The 20,000-nt window shown below is 58.4% G+C and overlaps 1 protein-coding gene across 13 annotated transcripts in view; it reads left to right on the top strand.

Moving 5' to 3' along the window:
* EBF3 (EBF transcription factor 3) overlaps nt 1–20,000 on the top strand; it is a 113,911-nt gene that overhangs the window by 83,055 nt on the left and 10,856 nt on the right. For all 13 annotated transcript variants that reach the window (XM_036335686.1, XM_036335681.1, XM_036335690.1 and 10 more), the window contains exons 9-10: nt 1,671–1,801; nt 2,263–2,389. In XM_036335686.1, the coding sequence (XP_036191579.1) occupies nt 1,671–1,801; nt 2,263–2,389 (258 nt within the window). The remainder of the gene's footprint in view (nt 1–1,670; nt 1,802–2,262; nt 2,390–20,000) is intronic.

Here is a 20,000-nt window from a genome sequence, read left to right as displayed (position 1 = left end):
GGCGGGCTGCTCAACAACAATAGCTAATGGTGATTAACTAGACGGTGTCTGCCGATTGCCGCCGTGACCCGGTGGGGAGCCACCACGCGGGCTTCCGGAAAACGCCCGCTTAGGAGGACGTGCGGCCACGTCTGACCCGGAGTCTGAAAAGATGATTCATCTGACGCCGAGCTGCACGGGGGCTCCGATGAGACGAGCAGTCGGATCAGGCCCCACCGCGGCCTTGGGGGGCGCCCGTCTGGGCACACAGCCCGGGGAGCGATCAGGCACTCGGCTGCTGGGGGGAGCCCTTCTCTGTCTCCCAGGATTAGTGGCTACTTTTTGGACAGATGTCCTCAGAGGTTGTTGGGAGGAAAACACCAAAGCGGGTCCGGTTCCTCCATCCACGGCTCGTCTTTGCACCCACTCTGCCAGGAAGCTGGGAGGTAGAGGGGACAAGCCCAGGGGTGGCCCAGGGCTGGGGCCTCCTCCTCTCTGTGGATGGAGGATGGAGGCCTGGGCCACCTACTACCTCCGGACCCAGCATCAGGCAGGAAACCTGCCAAGTCCTAGGGGCCACCTACCACCCACCCCACAGGCCACACAGCTGTTCTTTGGGTACCAGTGGGAGAGAGGGAGAGAGGCAGGATGGGCCCAGAGTCCCCAGGACGGCACCAGCCAGTCAGAGAAGGCCCTGCAAGTGACTCGTTTGTGCACTGAGCAGGGATGGGCAGCCAGCGTGTCTAAGGAGCCCCTCCTTTGCAGGGGGCCTGCCTACAAAAAGCCATCAAAGGCAGGAGACAAGGTCTGCCCCTACCTAGCAGAGGGGCTGATCAAAGGCCGGAACAAAGCAGCCTCCATGAGGCCACAGCTTTCAGCCGGCCTGGCCTCCACACAGGGCTGCTGGGAGCACCTTGCCAGGCCTCCTGCCTGCCTGCCTCCCCAGGCTGTGGCCTCCCGGCCCCTCCCCCCCTGCCCTCCCTCTACTACCGGAGCCCTCCCCTCCCTCCAGCAGGGCCGCCTGTGCGCAGGCCAGGCCAGCAGCGCCGTTGTAATAACTCATGCAAATGCGAGGGCTTGGGAGACAAAGAGAGGTCAGGCCCGCGGCTCGGGGATTCCTGTCGACAAACAATATTAGATGTAAAACGTGTACCTTTGACAAAAGTATTAATAGAGCGCTTTTGATTGTTTTTCCCTGATGAAAAGTGAAAAGTAGTAATTGTGGAGTGACAGAGGAAAATGAAGTTTTGAACCAAAAGGCAAAGTTCGCGGATGGAAAAGCCCAACCCAATTAGCCCTCCCGAGGAATGGAAATGCCAGGCACTTGCTCCTCCAGCCCCTCAACAGCCTTTTGATTGACTCTGCTCAGACCCGGACAGCGGAGCAGATGAATCGGCGCGCCGCGTGCGCACGAGGCTTAATCATTTGTAATAGTCGTATTTGCCCTGACACATAATTTGCTATTTTTTTTTTTCTGGCTCCCTCGTATTCTGCGGCTTGGCCTTTGCTTTATAAAACATTTAATAGTTTGCTTTAAACACATCAGCATGCTGATCTATGATCGCCCTTCGCCCGGCGCCCGGAGGCATGGCCCGCCTCCCCTCCTGCTGCGCCTGGGAGACTCGAGGTGGGCGAGGGCCGGGGTGGCCGGCCGGGCGCTAAGGTCTGCCTTCTCTGTCTTGTGTGAGCAGCCACTCCGTGCATCAAGGCAATCAGTCCCAGTGAAGGCTGGACCACGGGCGGCGCCACCGTGATCATCATCGGGGACAACTTCTTTGACGGCCTACAGGTGGTGTTCGGGACGATGCTGGTGTGGAGCGAGGTAAGCCTGCGCCGCGGGCACTCAGCGGGAGCTTTTCCACGGGGGGGGCGTGACGGCACAGATACGAGGCGCCCTGTGGCAAATCCCCCTTTCACTGACGCTCCCCGGTGGGTGGGTGCAGAACGCCCCCGCTCAGCCCTGGGGTGCCAGCCCTGTCGTAGGAGGTCCCCCTACACTGGAACAATCAGTGCCTGCATCGCCAGGAGCAGGTTTCAGGGGACATATGGTGGCAATTTTCATGTGAATGATGCCCTGTGGCCTTTCCTGCCAACGAAAACCCGGGACCGTTTGCAGATCTTTTCCTTAAAGAGCTAGAGGCCCCGCCTCCCCGGTGACAGCTAGGCGGGGGCGCTCCCAGACGATGGTCCAATTTTGCTCATTTTGGTAATTACGTCTAACCGGCGAGTGTCCCCTCTCACGAGCAGCGCCCTGAAAGCCTGCTCACCGTGTGGTTTTTGTAGCTGATAACGCCCCACGCCATCCGCGTCCAGACCCCGCCGCGGCACATTCCTGGCGTCGTCGAGGTCACCCTGTCCTACAAGTCCAAGCAGTTCTGTAAAGGCGCTCCAGGGCGGTTTGTCTACACCGGTGAGTTCCCCTTCTCGGCGTTCGTGGCAAAGCGGTAGACGCCCCTTAGGTCGGCACAGGCGGGCGCTGCACGCAGAAGCTGGGGGAGGCCCCTGGGCCAGGGGCAGGGTTTTGTCAGCAGCCGTGTCTGTCCCCGTCCGAGCTGGAGAGACGCCATGGACAGATGCGGCCCCCGCTGGGCATGTGACCTTGGGCCCCTCCCTTGTGGCCCTCGGCCTTCTCACCTTGAAAGCCAGGCTGGGCAGGGAGCGGGGCGGTTGTCGGTAACAGGTCACCCCAGCTCTCATCCTGTGGCTGCCCAAGTAATGTCACCGTTGCTCATTTGCACAAGCTGAGACTCAGAAGTTCAGTCATGTGCCCAAGGCCACACACCCTGTAAATGAGGGGCCTCCCACGCACGCCAGGTCTCTGCTCCAGGCCTGGTCACACACATGCCTTACGTACGCTGCTTCTGCGAGGGTTTTAGAGAAACTGCTACCATCAGAAGGGTTGCCTCTGCAGTGACTGTGGGTTATCAGAAAGTTGCTTAGTTGACGAGATTCCTTCAAGCTTGCTGTGGAGAGAAGCCATAAGTAAGTGTAAGCCATGTTAGGACTCCTTTTCTGTCCTAGCCAAGTGCAAACACTGTCATCTTTGAGAAGTCTATTTATTTAACAATGGGCAGTACCTGCTGAAACCCGGGAGGGTGACATGGACAAGGACTCGTCCCTGAAGAGTTGTGGCCGTGACGTGTACGAGGGCGGCGGGAGACCATAGCAGGAGCCTGGGCTCAGGGCTCCCACAAGCTGTCACCAGCGGCAGGACGCCATGGCAGGTCTGGCCTCCTAGCCAGATGGAAGGCTGTCCTCTGTCCAGCAGGCAGGTGACGTGGGCTCGAGGTCCCTCCCACTTTGGAGTGTGAAGAGAGGGGGGGTTCCTCACGCACCCCGATTTTAGGAAGGACTGAGTGTGTGTGACATGCAGAGTGTAAATGCTTTCAGCGCCCACTTTCCAGGAGACCAGGGTCACCCCGGGCCAGCCTGGGCTGCCAGCGACACCTGGGGTCCTTGACGGGAGAGGGTGCCTTCTCTTTGAGCCCCTCAGCCCCTCCATGTGGTCAGGGTGTGTGTGGGGGTACCTGCCCCACACCAGGGGTCGCTTCCTCCCAGGGGACTAGCACGGCCCCCACCCCCAACCCCTTGTGAGTTCAGAGCTGCCCAAAACCCAGGACAAGTGCATTGGCCACAAGCTGTGGGTAGTGTGCCGGCCCCTCCTGGTCGGGGTGCTCCTGGCTCTTGGAAAGGCCCAGGGCTGGAGGGGCAGCCTGTGCAGCTTGTGGGGCACCTGGTGTATGAAAACGTACAGTCACGCAGAGGGCTGTACCCTTGGCACTTGGAGAACACATGCCCGCACTTCAGCAGGAGACTGGGCTGTGGGCGCGGGTCCCAGGGTGGGGAGGGGGGCGTCAGGAGGCCTCCCTGGGCGGTGCCTCTCTCAGCACCTCTGCTCGGCCAGTGTCCTGTGCGCTGCAGCCGTGTCCTGTGGGCTGCAGCCGTGTCCTGTGCGCCGCAGCCGTGTCCTGTGGGCTGCAGCCGTGTCCTGTGCGCTGCAGCCGTGTCCTGTGGGCTGCAGCCGTGTCCTGTGGGCTGCAGCCGTGTCCTGTGGGCTGCAGCCGTGTCCTGTGCGCTGCAGCCGTGTCCTGTGCGCTGCAGCCGTGTCCTGTGGGCTGCAGCCGTGTCCTGTGCGCTGCAGCCGCGCCCGCCCCCACGCTCCGCGTGCCTCTCCCTGACTGCTGGCCGGAGGGCCGCGCGTCTCTGGGTTTCTGGCCGTGAACTTCAGGCTGCGGAGGCAGCGGGGCCCGCTTTGCTCTGCTTGGTGTTGACTGGGGACCTGGCGCCATGCTCCGACCCAAGTGCCACTTCTGCTCGGCCCCACCCGCGGGTTTGTGAGGGTCAGGGGGCACTTAGGGGCGTGTCCGACCCACGGTGGAGTGGTACCCGGCGCCCGGTGCCTCCTGTGGACAGTTTGCGAGGTACTACTTCTGTCGGGGTCCGAGTCCCTCAAAGGGAAGGGGCGTTTATTGTCCACTCAGGAGCCATGTCACATGTCTGCCACGTGACACATGCTCCTCGGTGGCCGTGGGGCGCCAAAGGGAGCGTGGATGTGTGTGGCAGGACCGACCTGCTCTGCACAGACATGGGTGGCGAGACCACTTGTTCCATTGGACTGTTGGGCCCTCGGGGTTCAGTCCGCCCTGCCCCCGCCCCATGGGCCTCAGTGGGTCCTTGCATCGACCAGACCTTGGCATTCAGATTTCTGCACGTGTGGGCTTTTCAGAGGGAGACGGGCTGGCTGTGAGCAATGGCTACTCTTTTCTGAGCACTCTGGTCCCAGCGGGGAGAGCAGGGCCCTGGGCTGAGCATCATAAACAAAGGTGCCTTTGGAAAATGCGCTGGGAGGAGCCGCCTGTCACTGGCCAGTGGGTGTCGCGTGGCGAGGGCCTGCTCCAGGCCAGTGTGAGGGGTGTGGCTATCCTAGCAGCTCTCTCTGTCACCCTCTTTATTTAAAAAAATGTTTTTATTGATTTTTTACAGAGAGAGGAAGGGAGAGGGATAGAGAGATAGAAACATTGATGAGAGAGAAACATCATCAATTGGCTGCCTCCTGTACACCCCCCACAGGGGATGGAGCCCGCAACCCGGCATGTGGCTCGATCAGAACCGAACCAGCGGCCTCTTGGTTCCTGGGTCGATGCTCAACCACTGAGCTACACCGGCCGGACTTGGCCACCCTCTGTGCCAAGGACTCCTTCCTTGGCCAGCCACCTCCTCGGGGAGTTCTGGGGTGTTCTATGCCGCCCTCCTCCGCCCCCTCCCACTGCCCCATGGGAAGGAGTTTAACCCTGAGTCAGGTCCATCAGCCACCCAGTGGCCCGTCTTCCACTCCCCAGTGGACATGGTGTCCACTCCAGACGGACTGGGCTTGTTGGGCCCGACGTGCAGGGGCCCGGCTGCCCAAGGCTTCGGGATTTTCTCCACCGAGAGTTCTCCCACGGATGGGCCTTCAATGGAGCCATTCAGCGAGCGGGCCTTTGCTAGCAGAAGGCTAATTTACGGCCTCCCCCACCCCAATCATTAACGGGAATATGCATTTCAAACGCCGTGTAAGGGATATGGGCCTACACGCCCAGGGAGCGGAGGTGAGCTGGGGTCATAGCCTGTCTGACCTGGAAGCTGCTGTCTGACTTGCTTGCCCTGAAATTGATGGGGACAAAGAATAATCGCTGGGAACTGTGCCCCTGAAAGCCGAGCCCGCCTTCTGCACCGGGCTCAGGGCAGCCCCTGCAGGGAGGGCACCGTCCCCTGGGCATCTGGCTCCCATCAGCGCCCCCGCCCAGAGGCTGCTGGGACACCCTTGCGGTGAGCCTTCCTGCCAGCAGCCGCCTCGGATCAGGAACCTGAGCCCAGGAGGAGCCCCCCCCCCCCCCCCCCCTCATAGGGGCGAAGGCCTAAGTGATCTGTTTATGGGGATCTGAGAAACACCAGGTTCCTCAGGCCCAGGTCCGTCAGCCCCGAGTGGGCGTGGCGCTCCCCGCGGGCCCCGCCCAGGGAAGGGGAGGCGGCCAGGCCCATCCACAGGCCCCTTCGCCGGCTGCCTACACTACAGACACAGTTACCTGGGGAAGCGGTGGCCGTTCGGTTGATTAGCCGGTGAATTAAAAGAACGAGTCACAAGTGACATGTCCGGCTCCTCCCTCCCAGGCCCACGCATTCCCAGCGAGCCTCACCCCTGTTGGGAGGTCAGAAATGAGAGAGCGGGAGCCATTTCCAAGCGGCTAGCACTTAGGCGCAGAATTAACAATCACTCTGTATGTAATTGCCAGTTAATAGTAAATTGCCTTCTAGACTGTAAAATGCAGTATAAACGCCGGGCACCTAAAATTAAATTAATGAGATATTCGCTGCATTTAAAAGTGAAGGTGCAAATTGATACCCGAGTGCCACGCTTGTTTTAATATTTGTCTAATCGCGTCTCGTCTGCTTGTTTAATAATAATCACCGAGGTCCCGGAACAGCCTACCTGAGATGCTCACGCCCGCTAACCGGGCAGACTGACCCGTCTCCCGCCCCTCGCTTCCCCAGGAGAAACCCATCCGATGGGCAGGGCCCACAGAATGCTTCTTTAAGTAGAAGAGGAGCTTTGCGGTGTTATTTGATAAAGACAGATTGGAATTTGTCTGCTTCGAACTGAAGCTATGTGAGGGTGGACGCTACCTTTGCAGACACGTGTCCAGGTGTGGGTGTCCGTGCACGAGTGTGCGTGTGACTTGGGGCGTCCGTTTGGCGGGACGGGTTCCCGTCACACAGAAGCAGTGACGCTCATGGGTGGTGGCGTCCCTTCCAGGGGGTTCCCCAGGACGCCAGGGCCACTCATGGGGGCTCCTGCTCTTGAACTCTTGGACCCAGTGTTTGGCGGACCCACTCTCATTTTAGCGATTTCTTTTGCTCAATTAGAGAAATTATCACAAATTACCGGGAGTCAACACGTCGTCTGCCGCGGGCCAAGCCCAGTCGCGAAGGGAGATGTTGGCGGCCGCTGGTAAACGCGTCCAGGGCGGGCACAGACGGAGCTTGTCTGCAATTTATTTCCTGGACGGGGACATACACATGATTATTTCCCGCACCAAGACGTGCATTCGATTGCAAGCGTATGAAATCGTTCCTCAGCCAGTCATTGCTAACAGTTTGTGTGCTTTCTGATACACTATTTACGTTTCCTGCTTTTTTGATTTAGAAGAGTCAGATTGTGCCTTAAACGGGCGACATGTCAGGTCCCCGGGTGCTGTCCCGGCAGCGCGGGTGGCAGTTCCTTCCCGTGCCCGCGCCGCGGCCTCCGGCGGACTCCACCGTTTAACCCCCACTCCACTTGCCCCTTGAAGGGTGCTCGTAGTCTGAAGTGTCTTGAAGATCTTTGTGCGCATTGAGATGCGATTCTGTCAACAGCGGGGACGCACTGCAGTCAATAGCGCCTGCGACCACAGCCAGCCAGGAGCTGTCGCCCCGGCCAGCGCCCTGCAAACAAATGGCTGTCTCCCCACAGCAGCCGGCCAACTGCCGCCCGAGACCAGATACTCTGACTGTGCCCCACCCGGGCTAAGCCTCCCTTCGGTGAAACCCGGGGTCAGTCCACATTCCCAACCCCCTCTGGGGACACGGTGGGGAAACAGGTATTTTAATCATGGGTCCTGGAGTTGGGGACACTTCCAGCCAATTCAGTCGGCTACTCCTGGGCGCCCCCATCAGTCCCGGCCCACGAGGCCCAGTGGTGGCGGCAGGCCCCTGCCCAGCCCTCTCCGCAGCCTCACTGGCTCATGGTTGCCGCGGGCCGTTGGAGGGGCCCGGGGGGAAGTCCGCGCTCCCTGCAGGGCCGACACCCTTGCTTTTGTATGTGGTGCGTTATGTGGCAGGATAGGCTGGCGCATGTCTTTTCCACTCAGCCTCTCTCTAGACCTGCCCACAATTGGGGGGCTGGGACAGTGACCCAGATACCGCAGAACTTGACAACGCGGCCTCTCCTCCCAGTAGCCCCTACCTTTGCTCTTGTCACTTGCTCCCCCGTTGGTGGTAGATGGCGAGTCTTCCCCAGCGACGGGGACGGGAGGGCCGCTTGGGGGTCATTCCGGGCTCCCGAGGGCCGCAGGGAAGGGAGAGGGCCCACCTGCGCATCGGGCGACACGGCGCAGACAAGACGGCTGGGATGGCCATCAGGTCGTCTGCGAGGGTGCTGAGTGGGTGCTGGACGGACAGACTCCCTGGCTGCCGGGGTCACGGCCGTGCCCTCGCTCCCCGTCTCCACGGAGGCGGGAGAATGAGGCCCACTGCGTGTGCTATTGCACAAGTAGACGATTTGTCCTAATCAGTGACACCCATTTACTAGAATTGCTTAAAATGAACTATACCTCATACAGAAATCGCACACTTAGAGAGTTCCATTCATCATCTGAAAATTGAGGCCAGTAAACTTTTCTGCTCCTCCAGTGGGATCGCAGGCACGCATCAAAATGTTAAAAATGATTGGTGAGAGGGAGCTGTCACCCATTTATCAAGGAAAAGAACATTATTTGCTAATTTCCCAACCAGGCTGGTGACAGGGTGCTTCGTCTTTGGACCCTCGGTGACCAGCATGGCCTTTCTGTTATTAGTACAAGTCAAGCGCTTTTGGGCAGTCGCTAACAAGACACATTTGTCTGTCATCAGAGGGGCTGTGGTTGCTTTCCAAGTGGCTGTGACCAAAGTCGGCCCCCCGCGCCCCGATTGGCTGCACTCCCCGGGCCGCGCTCACCCCGGAGGAGACACCAAGGGATAAATCACCAAGTTTCCGTGTCAAGGTGAAGGTATTGACTCTCCGGCACCCAACCTGACAGAACGCAGCCCCGCGGAGACAGCCATTCATCTTCCCCAAAGGACAAAAGGGTCATCGGGCAGCTGTGGGGAGGCGGCGGGCTGGGAGGCGGCCTGGCCCTCAGCCGCTGGGCCAGGCCCGGTGGGCAGGGTCCCGCCTCGCTGACCGCCGCCCAGGAGGCGCGGGGAGGGGAGGCTTGAGGACGGGCTCCCGTGTGGGTTGGAGCCGCGTTCGGGTTGGTCAGGTGCACGTGGCACTTCTGAGATCAGCATGGGAAGGGCCTGGGGAGACGGGGATGGCGGGCAGCGAACCAGTGACGTTTGGAAGCCCAGCCAGGTGACTGACCAACCTGATTGCTGAGTAACGCCGAGATGACGGGGTGCAAAAACGACGGAGAGAGTGCGCCTCAGCTCGCCCATGAGGACCCAGAGCCCGTGTCCCAGGGACCCCGACACAGCGTGTGGCCCTGCGGACAAGCAGCAAGTGGACGTCTGTGGCCCCCGCAGACGGAACAGGAGCTGGACAGCGCGCGTTGTTTCCTGCTGCCTGGCCCATCCTGAGAACCGGCTGCCCCGCTCCACGGCCGGACGTGCGGACGGACAGGCCGCGGCTGGAAGTGCACGCGGTGGCTGTCCCCGGAGGTGGGGCCTCGCACTCGCCCCCGAAACCTTGACGCTGAAGGTCGTGGACCTGTCCCCACTCATCTGCTCCCAGCCGAGAGCCCCAGAGCTCCGGCCGAGGAAAAGTCTATTAAAACCATCTTCCGAGTCAGTTGTAGAAAATGCAAAACCCGAACTTTCTGAGCATGGAAGGCTGTTAGTGAGCACTGTCTGTGACGTGGGCCCGAGTTTCCATGCTGACAACACGCGAGCGTGTGGCCTGACTCGGGTCCGGGGGCCCTGAGCGTGTGCGTGACTCGGGTCCGGGGGTCCTGAGCGTGTGCGTGACTCGGGTCCGGGGCCCTGAGCGTGTGCGTGACTCGGGTCCGGGGGCCCTGAGCGTGTGCGTGACTCGGGTCCGGGGGCCCTGAGCGTGTGCGTGACTCGGGTCCGGGGGTCCTGAGCGTGTGCGTGACTCGGGTCCGGGGCCCTGAGCGTGTGCGTGACTCGGGTCCGGGGGCCCTGAGCGTGTGCGTGACTCGGGTCCGGGGGTCCTGAGCGTGTGCGTGACTCGGGTCCGGGGGCCCTGAGCGTGTGCGTGACTCGGGTCCGGGGGCCCTGAGCGTGTGCGTGACTCGGGTCCGGGGCCCTGAGCGTGTGCGTGACTCGGGTCCGGGGGCCCTGAGCGTGTGCGTGACTCGGGTCCGGGGGCCCTGAGCGTGTGCGTGACTCGGGTCCGGGGGCCCTGAGCGTGTGCGTGACTCGGGTCCGGGGGCCCTGAGCGTGTGCGTGACTCGGGTCCGGGGGCCTGAGCGTGCGTGACTCGGCCGGGCCCTGAGCGTGTGCGTGACTCGGGTCCGGGGCCCTGAGGGTGTGCGTGACTCGGGTCCGGGGCCCTGAGCGTGTGCGTGACTCGGGTCCGGGGGCCCTGAGCGTGTGCGTGACTCGGGTCCCGGGACCCTGAGCGTGTGCGTGACTCGGGTCCCGGGACCCTGAGCGTGTGCGTGACTCGGGTCCGGGGCCCTGAGGGTGTGCGTGACTCGGGTCCGGGGGCCCTGAGCGTGTGCGTGACTCGGGTCCGGGGGCCCTGAGCGTGTGCGTGACTCGGGTCCGGGGGCCCTGAGCGTGTGCGTGACTCGGGTCCGGGGGCCTGAGCGTGTGCGTGACTCGGGTCCGGGGCCCTGAGCGTGTGCGTGACTCGGGTCCGGGGCCCTGAGCGTGTGCGTGACTCGGGTCCCGGGGCCCTGAGCGTGTGCGTGACTCGGGTCCGGGGGCCTCCACGGCGGGCCGGGCAGGGCTCGGCACACGCGGGCCCAGGCTGTTTGGAGGAAGTTCCCTCAGGCGCGCCTGGCAGTGGGTCGGTGGTCTTCTCCTCCCTTCCAGACGCCGCCCTCCTCATGCCCTGCCCTGCGCACGCCGCAATCCCACTGCCTGGCAAGGGGGTCCCCCCATGGGATGCTCCCTCCCCACATCAGATGACCAGTGAAGATGGGGAGTCAGGCACTGAGGTGGTTAGATGTGGGGGATTCTGCCAGAGGCCTTCTCCATCTTTTCACCCTTTTCCTTCCAAGGAAGGCCCTGCCCGGGCACCCCGCTCACCGCCCTGCCCTGGGACCTCCCCCTTATTGCCCTGCCCTGGCACCTCCCCCTCACACCCCTGCCCAGGCACACCCCCAGCCCCCAGCCCAGGCACCTCCCTTGCCGCCCTGCCCAGGCACCCCGTGCTGCACTCCTCCCGTCTCCTGGACCATGCGCCTGGCGCTGGGGATGAGCAGGTGCGTTAGCTGCGATAACCACTCCCCCCTGGTTTTGAAGACCAACTCGGTGTTTTCTGATGAGCACATCCCTGGTACAGACACCTCCCAGGTACCCCTGTGGGGCCTGCTGGCGCCGGGCTGGTGAGCAGGCACCTGCACGGGGGGCGGGAGGGGGGGGACGGGGAGCTCCTGGTGTTACTGTGGCTGAAGGGCGGCCACCACGGGGTGGCCTAGTGTTCGCTTCACAACATGCTGGGCCTCGGGCGACAGTGTCCCAGACTCTCAATTTGCCTCGTGTGTTTGTGGTCAGTTAAAATGTGGTCAGTTAAAGCGGAGGTTACTTCAAAAAGTGACTTGCTTCACCACGAAATACCACGAAAGCGAGATGCCCACGTGTGAGGTTCTGTCCCGACCATGGGGAGCTCACACGCTCCTTCTGTGGTCACAGTCCCAGCGACTGCGTCCCGGACGCCGTCCCCACGCCCTGCCTCTCGTCCTCGCTGACCCCGACTCCGTGACTGTCCACGTCACTTCCTTCTTCTGCGCTCGGGAAACACGAGCTGACATTCATCGCTGTGGCCAGCGTGGTGTCGGAGGATGTGACATTGAAGGTCACAGTCACCAGGACTGGGTTCCTGCCGCTCAGTGTCTGCCCGATGCCACCTGGGCCAGGTGGGCGGGCAGGTGGCCCAGAGAGGGAGGTGCTGTTGGTGCTGGGGGTGGGGAAGCGGCGGGGCCTCCCCCACAGCCAGGCTCGGGGCTCACTGAGGTGTCTGCTGCTCAGCCACGTGTACAGCCACGGACAGAGCAGGTGGAGAGACGCTAATAAAAGTCATGAACGGGGTGGGGTTCTTTGAGCAGAGGGACGGCTGAGGCTCCCTGAGATTTTCTGGGGGGTCCTCTGGGGGGCCGTGTGCAGGGAGCAGGAGGAGTCGGGGGGCCGGTCAGGCGGCTGTAGGCAGGGCTGCCATGGGGGGGGGGAGGAGCTCGGGCGCCCCCACAAGGGCCTTCTCTTCCCCACACGTTTGGGATTTCAGGGTCCCTGGTGTGAAAATAGGGCTGTTGTACGTGAGACACATGACCCAGAATTCTGGGCGCAAGGACGGTGTTTGGGATCCCAGTGTTTACGTTGTCTGGGCGAGGTCTTTACGGCTCCGAGAACATTCCTTTTCTTTATTCAGCCAAGAAAGCGGGAGGTGAACACGCCTTCGTGGAGGCTGAGAGGCGGTGCTGTCGGGAAGCCTGTTCCCTCTCCCTGCCCTTCCCCGCAGCGGGGCCACACCCAGGAGGTCCCCCGCTTTACACAGGTGCCAGGCGGCATTCGGACCACGGAGGCCCTTCCCGGCACAGCCAGACAGAGAGGTTACGTTCGCGTAAAATGGGGTTTTTATTCGGGTCTAGGTCACAGAACCAAACACCCACCCATTCAAAGTGTGCACGGTTGTTAGTCTGTTCACGGAGTTGTGCAGCCACTAATCTACTGAGGAACATTCTCAGCACCCAGGGAGGAACTCCGTACCCCTCAGCAGTCAGCCGCTCCTCCTGCTCCCTCCCCCACCCAGGCGGCCACCCATCTCCTTCCTGTCTCTGTGCATTGGCCTCTCCTGGACATCTGTTCAGTAGATGGTCCTTTGTGGCAGTTTCAAGGCTCCCCCGTGTTGCAGTGTGGACCAGAGCTTCCTCCCTGAGCCCGGCTGCGTAGTATCCCAGCATAGGATGGACCCCATCCTGTTACCCAGTCATCAGTGACGGGCACTTGGGTATCACCAGTCATGCTGCTCTGAGGTATTTGTGACCAGGTTTTTGTGTAGACATATGAGAAACATTACGCTCACTTTGGCTTCTCAAAATCACCATTTTGATACCTTCACCTTGCATCCTGTATCCTCAGGAAGCCCCCCATTGTGACTCATTATTTTGCGTACCTACTGTGTGCTCTGCACTGAGTAGGGCAGGTGCCATGACACAGGGTGATGGCCCCACCATCAAGGAGGAGGACGGACCCTGAACAAGAGCATAGGTGGCCTGGGAAGCCCCGTGGAGGGCTGGCGGCTTCGGGAACACAGGCCATTCTGGGCCAGGGACACCTGGTCTGGGGAGGGACGAGCTCTCGTAACTCATTTTCTAGCTCACCTTCTAGTGGAGGTTTTTACACTCGTGTGATGTGTGCAAATCCGTTGCCCGATGGTCCTCCACAGAGCGTTGCCCACTGGGTTTTAAGTCCCCTCTCCCAGTATCTCTAAGAGGGTGGATGACACCAAACACTTGACTGTTTCTTAGAGAAAAGGGACCCCCGCGTGGGGCGCCTGGCCTTGATTTCTTCTCTGGCTTCTCCTTTGCCTTGTTCACAGCCCTTCTGTCCATGGGGAGCGGTAATATTTGCTAGAACAGCCTCGAGGGGGGATGCGAGGGCTCATGGGGTGGCCCAGCCACGTCCCTACCTCAGGGCCGCACTGTGGGGAGTTGTCCCCGGGGCAGACTAAGGTGGCTTAGTGCCCACCGGCCAGGCCTGAGGTAGGGGCTACTCAACAGGACTCTAAAAGCCGCAATCCCGTGCGTTCGTGGAGGAAATGAACAGAATTGTTTCAGTGCAACCCAGCAGCTGTCAGCCAGGGTGCTTTGGTAGCAAGGGAGGTGAGCTGTCCCCTTTTCTGCACTAGGTGTCACATCACAATGCCGCCGTCCGCTGCCTGGCGTCGGCGAGTGGCCGCGGGGCCCTGTGCACACCACACGGCCAGTGGGGCCGTCTGTGTGCATATGGAACCGTGTTCCCCATGCGAGCGGCGAGGGGTGCCCGTCCTCCAATTAGAAGTCAAGCGAGGCGCTTGCCCGTCCTTACAAGTCTTGGTTGCGGACAGCGCCCTTTGCTTAGCGGGTTGGAGGGCCGTCTGGGGCAACCGCAGTGAGGATCAGAGGCCGACCCCGGGCGGGTGAGCCACCCCACGCTGGGGCGCTGGAAAAGCCACGTCAGTTTGATGAGGGCAACCTAGGGTAAGCCGCTTGGTGTCGAAGAAGGGGCACCCCGAGACTTCTGGTCGGTTTCTAGGGGTGGCCCGCTGCCCCGGGCCAGGCCCCGGCGAGCAGGCCAGTTGCTGGGGGCAGCACCTCCTGGCAAGCGATGCAGAATCGCTGGCCTTTGTGTTCCCAGGCGTGCCACGGTGCCTGGCTCGCCCTGCCGGGTGCTGTGATTGAAATTCATTGCCAAATTTATTGAGAAATTAATGAGAAAAGCTGCAAAGTATTGACTTTGAGAGGAAAACACAACTCATCTTGAATGAGGAGGAAAATGCAGCAATAATTTAGCCACTATTGATTTGGCCCTGTCCATGTATTGATCTTCATTTTACAATATTAATTTGCACCTGCAATCGGCTGCAAAGGGAACCGATTTCATTTCGTGGCCGCGTTAATGTGCAAAGCATTAGGTGCTCTTAAGAAGTGGGGGTATTACAGGTCGCGTCGGGAAGGCAGATCCCCCCTCCCCATTTTTGCTTGTTACTGAAATAGACTAAAAATTAATTTTTTTGTCGGACAAAATATGAAAGCAGAAACCCATCTAAAATGCAGCCCTCCTCTCGGCTGCCCTGACCGCGTTTCATCCGCGCCAGGAGCCGTCAGCCGCCTGAAACTCCAACCACCTCTCATCATCATGCCCGGATCAGTTCAAAGTTCATGAAATTTCTATGAGCATTGATCTCGCCCCATTGATTTTTTTTTTGCAGCAGATCTTTGAAATTTTAATTTCCCGAGCATCTGAATTTCTTATAGATGAAATGCACTTGGAGGAGACAGTTGATGATAAAGTGGAGAACTTAGCATCATTTTAAAGCCGAAAAAAAGGAGAAAAAAAGCAGGCCTTTGCAGACTTTGTGTAGGGTTTCTGCCGCGGAGTGATGGAGGGGCTCTGGCGGGGTGAGGCATTCAGGGGGAGCCAGACACCGCTTTCGTCTTCGGTGGCCACACATTTTTAATGCCACTTTTTTATACAGTCATTTTTGAAAGAAAAGCTATCTGGAGAAGCCAGCGGGACAGAGAGACATTCTTCACCGCACGATCATTTGCTCACAGCAGTCTTTATCACCTGGTCAAGTTCACCTAGTTACTTATCAGTGGGACATTTAATAACCTCAAGGTGATATAATTGCTATTGGCATTTTCCCCCCTCGGATTCAGCTGGTTAATGTGTAAACTACTTGTCAGCAAATAGCACTTTGTCACTGAAATCACTAACACCCTCTAGAGGGATGTCTTTGTATTGAGCAATTTAATTTTACTTTATTTAATTTTTACACATTACAACCTGTGTTCATTCAGGCACACGGAAGGCGTGCAGTCTGCTGGGGCAGGGCCTGGGTCCCCTGTTCGGAAAGCACACTATATCTTATTTAACAATCCCCGTCGCCGTAATTGACGCGCGTCCTTGTCCCTCGGTAAAGGACCTGCAGATGTTCTGATTATGTAGTTATGCTGCTAATGTGAAAAACGGCCTCATTATGAGGGTCTGTTTGGAGCTAGAAAATGACTGCATTATGACAAATGCATGATTGGGAACTTACAGGAAGATGATCATTATTGCAATGAAACGGGAACTCGTTTAATAGCAGCAACCAGCAGCTGGGATGCAGCAAATGAATGCCTTCCTGTTTTTATTGTTGTAGTCAGGGTTCCAGGCAGAAGGAAAACTCCTGCGAAGCCGAAAACTCCTCGTAGCTCCCGCTGGCTGGTTGGAGCCAAGGCAGGCGGCGCTGGGAACACTGGTTCTCTACCTGCCAGCATCCCTACCCCCCCCCCCCCCCCTTGCCCGGGGAATGGCGCTGTTTAAAGACACAACTGTGGCTGTGGCAGCAATTACTCAGGAGCACTTAGTGGGTGGCACGGCTCGCCGCTGGGCTGCGCTCCAGGTCCCCAGGCAGGCCTGGTCGGGAGGTTGCCGTCACAACTCAGCTTTGCAACCATGATCCCTCCTTCCTGCTGGAGTCCAGGCCCCACTGTGGGCAGATCACCCGCTGGCCTGGGTTCGGGCGGAGACCCGGCATCCTGGGCGGGCAGCCCACTGATGCTACAGCAGCAGCAGCAGCAGCAGCAGGGCCCCTGGGGGGCGGGTTTCCCACACGGAGCCCCAGCGTGTAGTAGCTGCTTCATGAACGTCGGTGAGTAGGCTGGATTGAAGACTGTTCGTTCGGCCATTTCCCTTCCAGGAGAGTTGCTCCTTATGGAAAACACTCGCTGGCCCCAAACATACGTGTTTTCCAATCGGAAGTGTTGTTTCCATGTTATCCACCCGGAGGCCCCCAGCATGCCCCTTGCTTAATTGAATCAGATTTCTCTGTTCTTGGAACTGGACATTCGAGTCTGATAAAATCATTATCTACATTTTGGAGTGTTCGAAACGAACTCAGATGGCAGGGCCGGGCATCAAAACAAAAACGGAAGCTATGGATGTCACCAGGAACGGTGTTGCTCGGACTGGGGGCCGGGCGGACGGGGGGCCGGGCCGTTGGTAGGTTTCTCAGGGCAGCGGGCATACCGGCTGCAGCTGCACTCAGAGCCTGGAGGTCCCAAGGTGAACTGACATCACAGACTGTTCACATTTTATCCGCTGCGGTAGGATTAATCCCCAGCACACGGGCATGACTTAAATATTTAGGGTGCTGCTTCTGTTACGACGTTAATGCATGCAAAGGAACGGGATTTCCTCCAATACAGTCAGATGTCTTTAAGTACAAACCTCCCGAGCGGGAGGCGGTCTCGGCGCGGGAATCAGTGGGTCTCTGTGGCCGTGTCAGGCTGCATTTGTGTGACCGGCCCTGGAGGCTGGCCTGCCTGTGATAGCCGGATATCTGGCCTCGCAGGCTGCCTGAGAGCCGGCCCCATTTGGCAGCGAATGTGATTCCCGGCTATTCTGGCTTCTGATTCATTCAGGTTTTATTGCTGTGTAATTTTCTTATTCTAAAATAAAAGCTCTCCAACAAAAATTACTATGCATTAGGCCGCGGTAGCCTACTCAAATGGATATTAATACAGTTTATCTCTGAAAGGACGAATAATGTATCTGAAACACAGATAAAAGGCTCTCCACTAAATGAGGAATGTTAATATCTTATGGCACGGTTAATAAAGAGATATTTCACAGGGGAGATTTGTTTTATGACTTTTGATACAACAGCCTTATAATCTGACACATCTTAAATGATATAATTTGGTGCCACATTCATCTTTTATACGCAGCAGTCCCTCATAGCAAGACTTGAATTCAGAACAAATCATGGGCACTAATTACTTAGGGGGGAGTTTATTAGGAAGCTCATTGGCTCAGATGCGCGTATGTGGACACCCATGCCGAAAAGCTGGAAGCTTATCGTACATTTTGAGAAATGTCTTCTTGTTGTTTTTTTTATTTCTCCAGCAGAAAATGACATTTGTGTTTGTTGTGTTTAAGGCAGAGTTTAAATTAATTTAACCAGCGACACATGTTCAGGACGAAGCACGCTGCTAAATAATTCCTTGGAATAAATTGCTCAGGACCCAAGTACATTAATTTACGGCTCTCCTGATGCTGACAGATGTGAGGGCGGGAGGAGGACCTCCTAATATTAACATAAAACAAATTTGCTTTATTCTTCTTCATATTTCTTCCTCCTCCCCGCCTTGAGCTCACCCACGGCTCCTTCTCTAATTATCCACGAGGTCAGTAAGCAGAATTGGGAAGAAGCGGGGAGATCAATACAAATTATCCCTGAGCAAACCAGTGCTGACAGTCTGAATTGCAGCATATGTTTACCCAAAATCAGGCAATTTATCTTAATATCAGCAAAGTAATGCAGTGCAGGTGAAAGGTCAGGCAATCTCTCCCCCTCATAATTACCCAGTTCTAAAACAGGAAAGTGGTATTGATTGGCCTGGCTCGGGGCTCGGCGACTGGACGTGCCAGAGCCTTGCCCTGCCCGGCTGGGCCTCGCCTTGTAAACGCCACAGGCCGAGGATTTATGAGATGTGTGCGAAGGGTCTTCGGCTTTCTCCTCCCGTTGGAGAATTTGCCGGAGAGATCTCGGCGGCGCCCCCGGGGTGCGGGGCGGTGGGTTCTGTGCGGTCCTCGGAAGGTGGTCAGTGGGCTGTGCTGATCTTGGGGCGGCTTGGACCCCCCCCCCCTCCACTCAGTGATCCAGCACCCCCCGGAGCCAGGATGTGTGTCACTTCTGCAGTTCCAAGACAAGGGCAATTTTTTCTAATCCTTCCATGTAAAGTCCTGGGGCTTCCCGCAGCCAAGCTGCTCACACAGCCTCCCCGCCCCCACCCGGTGTGGCAGAGGCCGCGGGGGTTCAATGACGTCATCTTCCCAGCAGCCCGCCCCGGTGCCCTGCTCCCTCTGGGCAGTGCCTGTGAGATGTCAATGCTCTCTGGGCTGAAGCAAGGGGTGCCAGGGGCCCTCCCGTTTATCCTGCTTTGAAATGTTGGTGCGAGGAGAACAGTGTCCCTTGAACTGAAACACTGGGCAGTGTCCTCCCGGAATGAGAGTGTGTGGTTATTCCAAGTCATAAGGCTTCTGAAAGCTCGCATTAAAGCGTCTATCACCTGTCAGCGCATTTGCATGAAATCAATAGCGGCCGCCCATCTATCTTTTCTGATCACCTTTCATCAGGCCGATTCATTAAGTCAAACAGTCATGGTGATTAGCGGGGGGAGAGAAGCAGCCCTGACACGAGGGAAACGCACAGTGGGCCTCCTTTTTTGTTCCCTAATCAAGAAACGTAATACTTTATCTCCTCCTGTCTGGGCCAGTCGCGGGGTGAGGCCCATCCACCCGGCGGCCCGAGCCACACTCCCGCCCGACGCCCGCGTCCCGGCCCGGCAGAGACATGACAAATTGTCCCCCAAGTCACTGCTGACAGCTTCTGATGATTAATGGTTTGATTATGAAGTGGTTTTGCACGTATAGAATTTACATCACAGAGAGTTAGAAATTCCGCCGTGTCACCCGTGCCCGGGCACTGGGAAGAGCTGTGCGATTTGCAAAGGGAAAAAGAGGGCGAAATCGCAGCAAAAGCCATGTCATGTAAAATCAATATGTCGGATCAATGCTTTATTAACAAGAAAATGTCTTACTTCACATTCCTGTGCGGACCTTTGTCTCCGGGATGGGTGATGGAATGTCAAACCGTATCGCGGCCTCAGCGTGCGGGCCGCTTATTGAGTGCCCGCCGCGGCTTCCGGTGCCGCTGGCCAGGCCCGCCGTGGGCGTCCGCCGCCAGCCCGAGCGCCAGAGGGCAAGGGTGGCCAGTTCTTTCGGGGAGCCCTTTTCAGAGGCGGCCTCTCCCCTTCTTCCTCCAGCGCGTAGCTGGCAGACCCGCCGCGTGGGGTGGTGGCAATCGTCAGATTACGTTCTGACTAGCGAGCGACGGCCCAAACGGCGGGCCGCGTGACGCGTCGGTGGCGGCCGGTCTTATTAGTCTCGGAAAACTCGGTGATTTATGTCGCGCCACGCACCCCTGGCGTGACTCCATGGAAAACGCTATCTACATCGGGAAGTAATGTACTCTAATAAGTATTTCCATCTTCACCGCGTCCCCGGGCCCGCGGGCTCCGAGCCGGTTGGAGTCAGGCAGAGCCATAACAAAGCCCAATGACTCCTTATAAAGCTTGTTAAACACAGAGCGAGCCGTCGGACGGGGTCCTGGCCGTGATTCATGCACTGTACGCGGCGCGCGGGCCGCTGATTTATGGCCCCGCACAGTTCATAGTCAAAATTACAATTTGAGGGATAAAAAGATTAATTACTATTTGTGGCCGGCAATTTTCGGGAGGCTGGTGGAACGATGGTGCTCTACATCAGCTGGTCGTCAGCCGTTCGCAGATTATTAAAGCTTTGCAAGAGTA

This window comes from Myotis myotis, unplaced genomic scaffold (genome assembly GCF_014108235.1).
Source record: "Myotis myotis isolate mMyoMyo1 unplaced genomic scaffold, mMyoMyo1.p scaffold_m19_p_15, whole genome shotgun sequence".
In the NCBI taxonomy this organism is placed as follows: domain Eukaryota; kingdom Metazoa; phylum Chordata; class Mammalia; order Chiroptera; family Vespertilionidae; genus Myotis; species Myotis myotis.
Note: the sequence above shows the minus strand (reverse complement) of the source record. Positions and strands in the feature narration are given on the sequence as shown.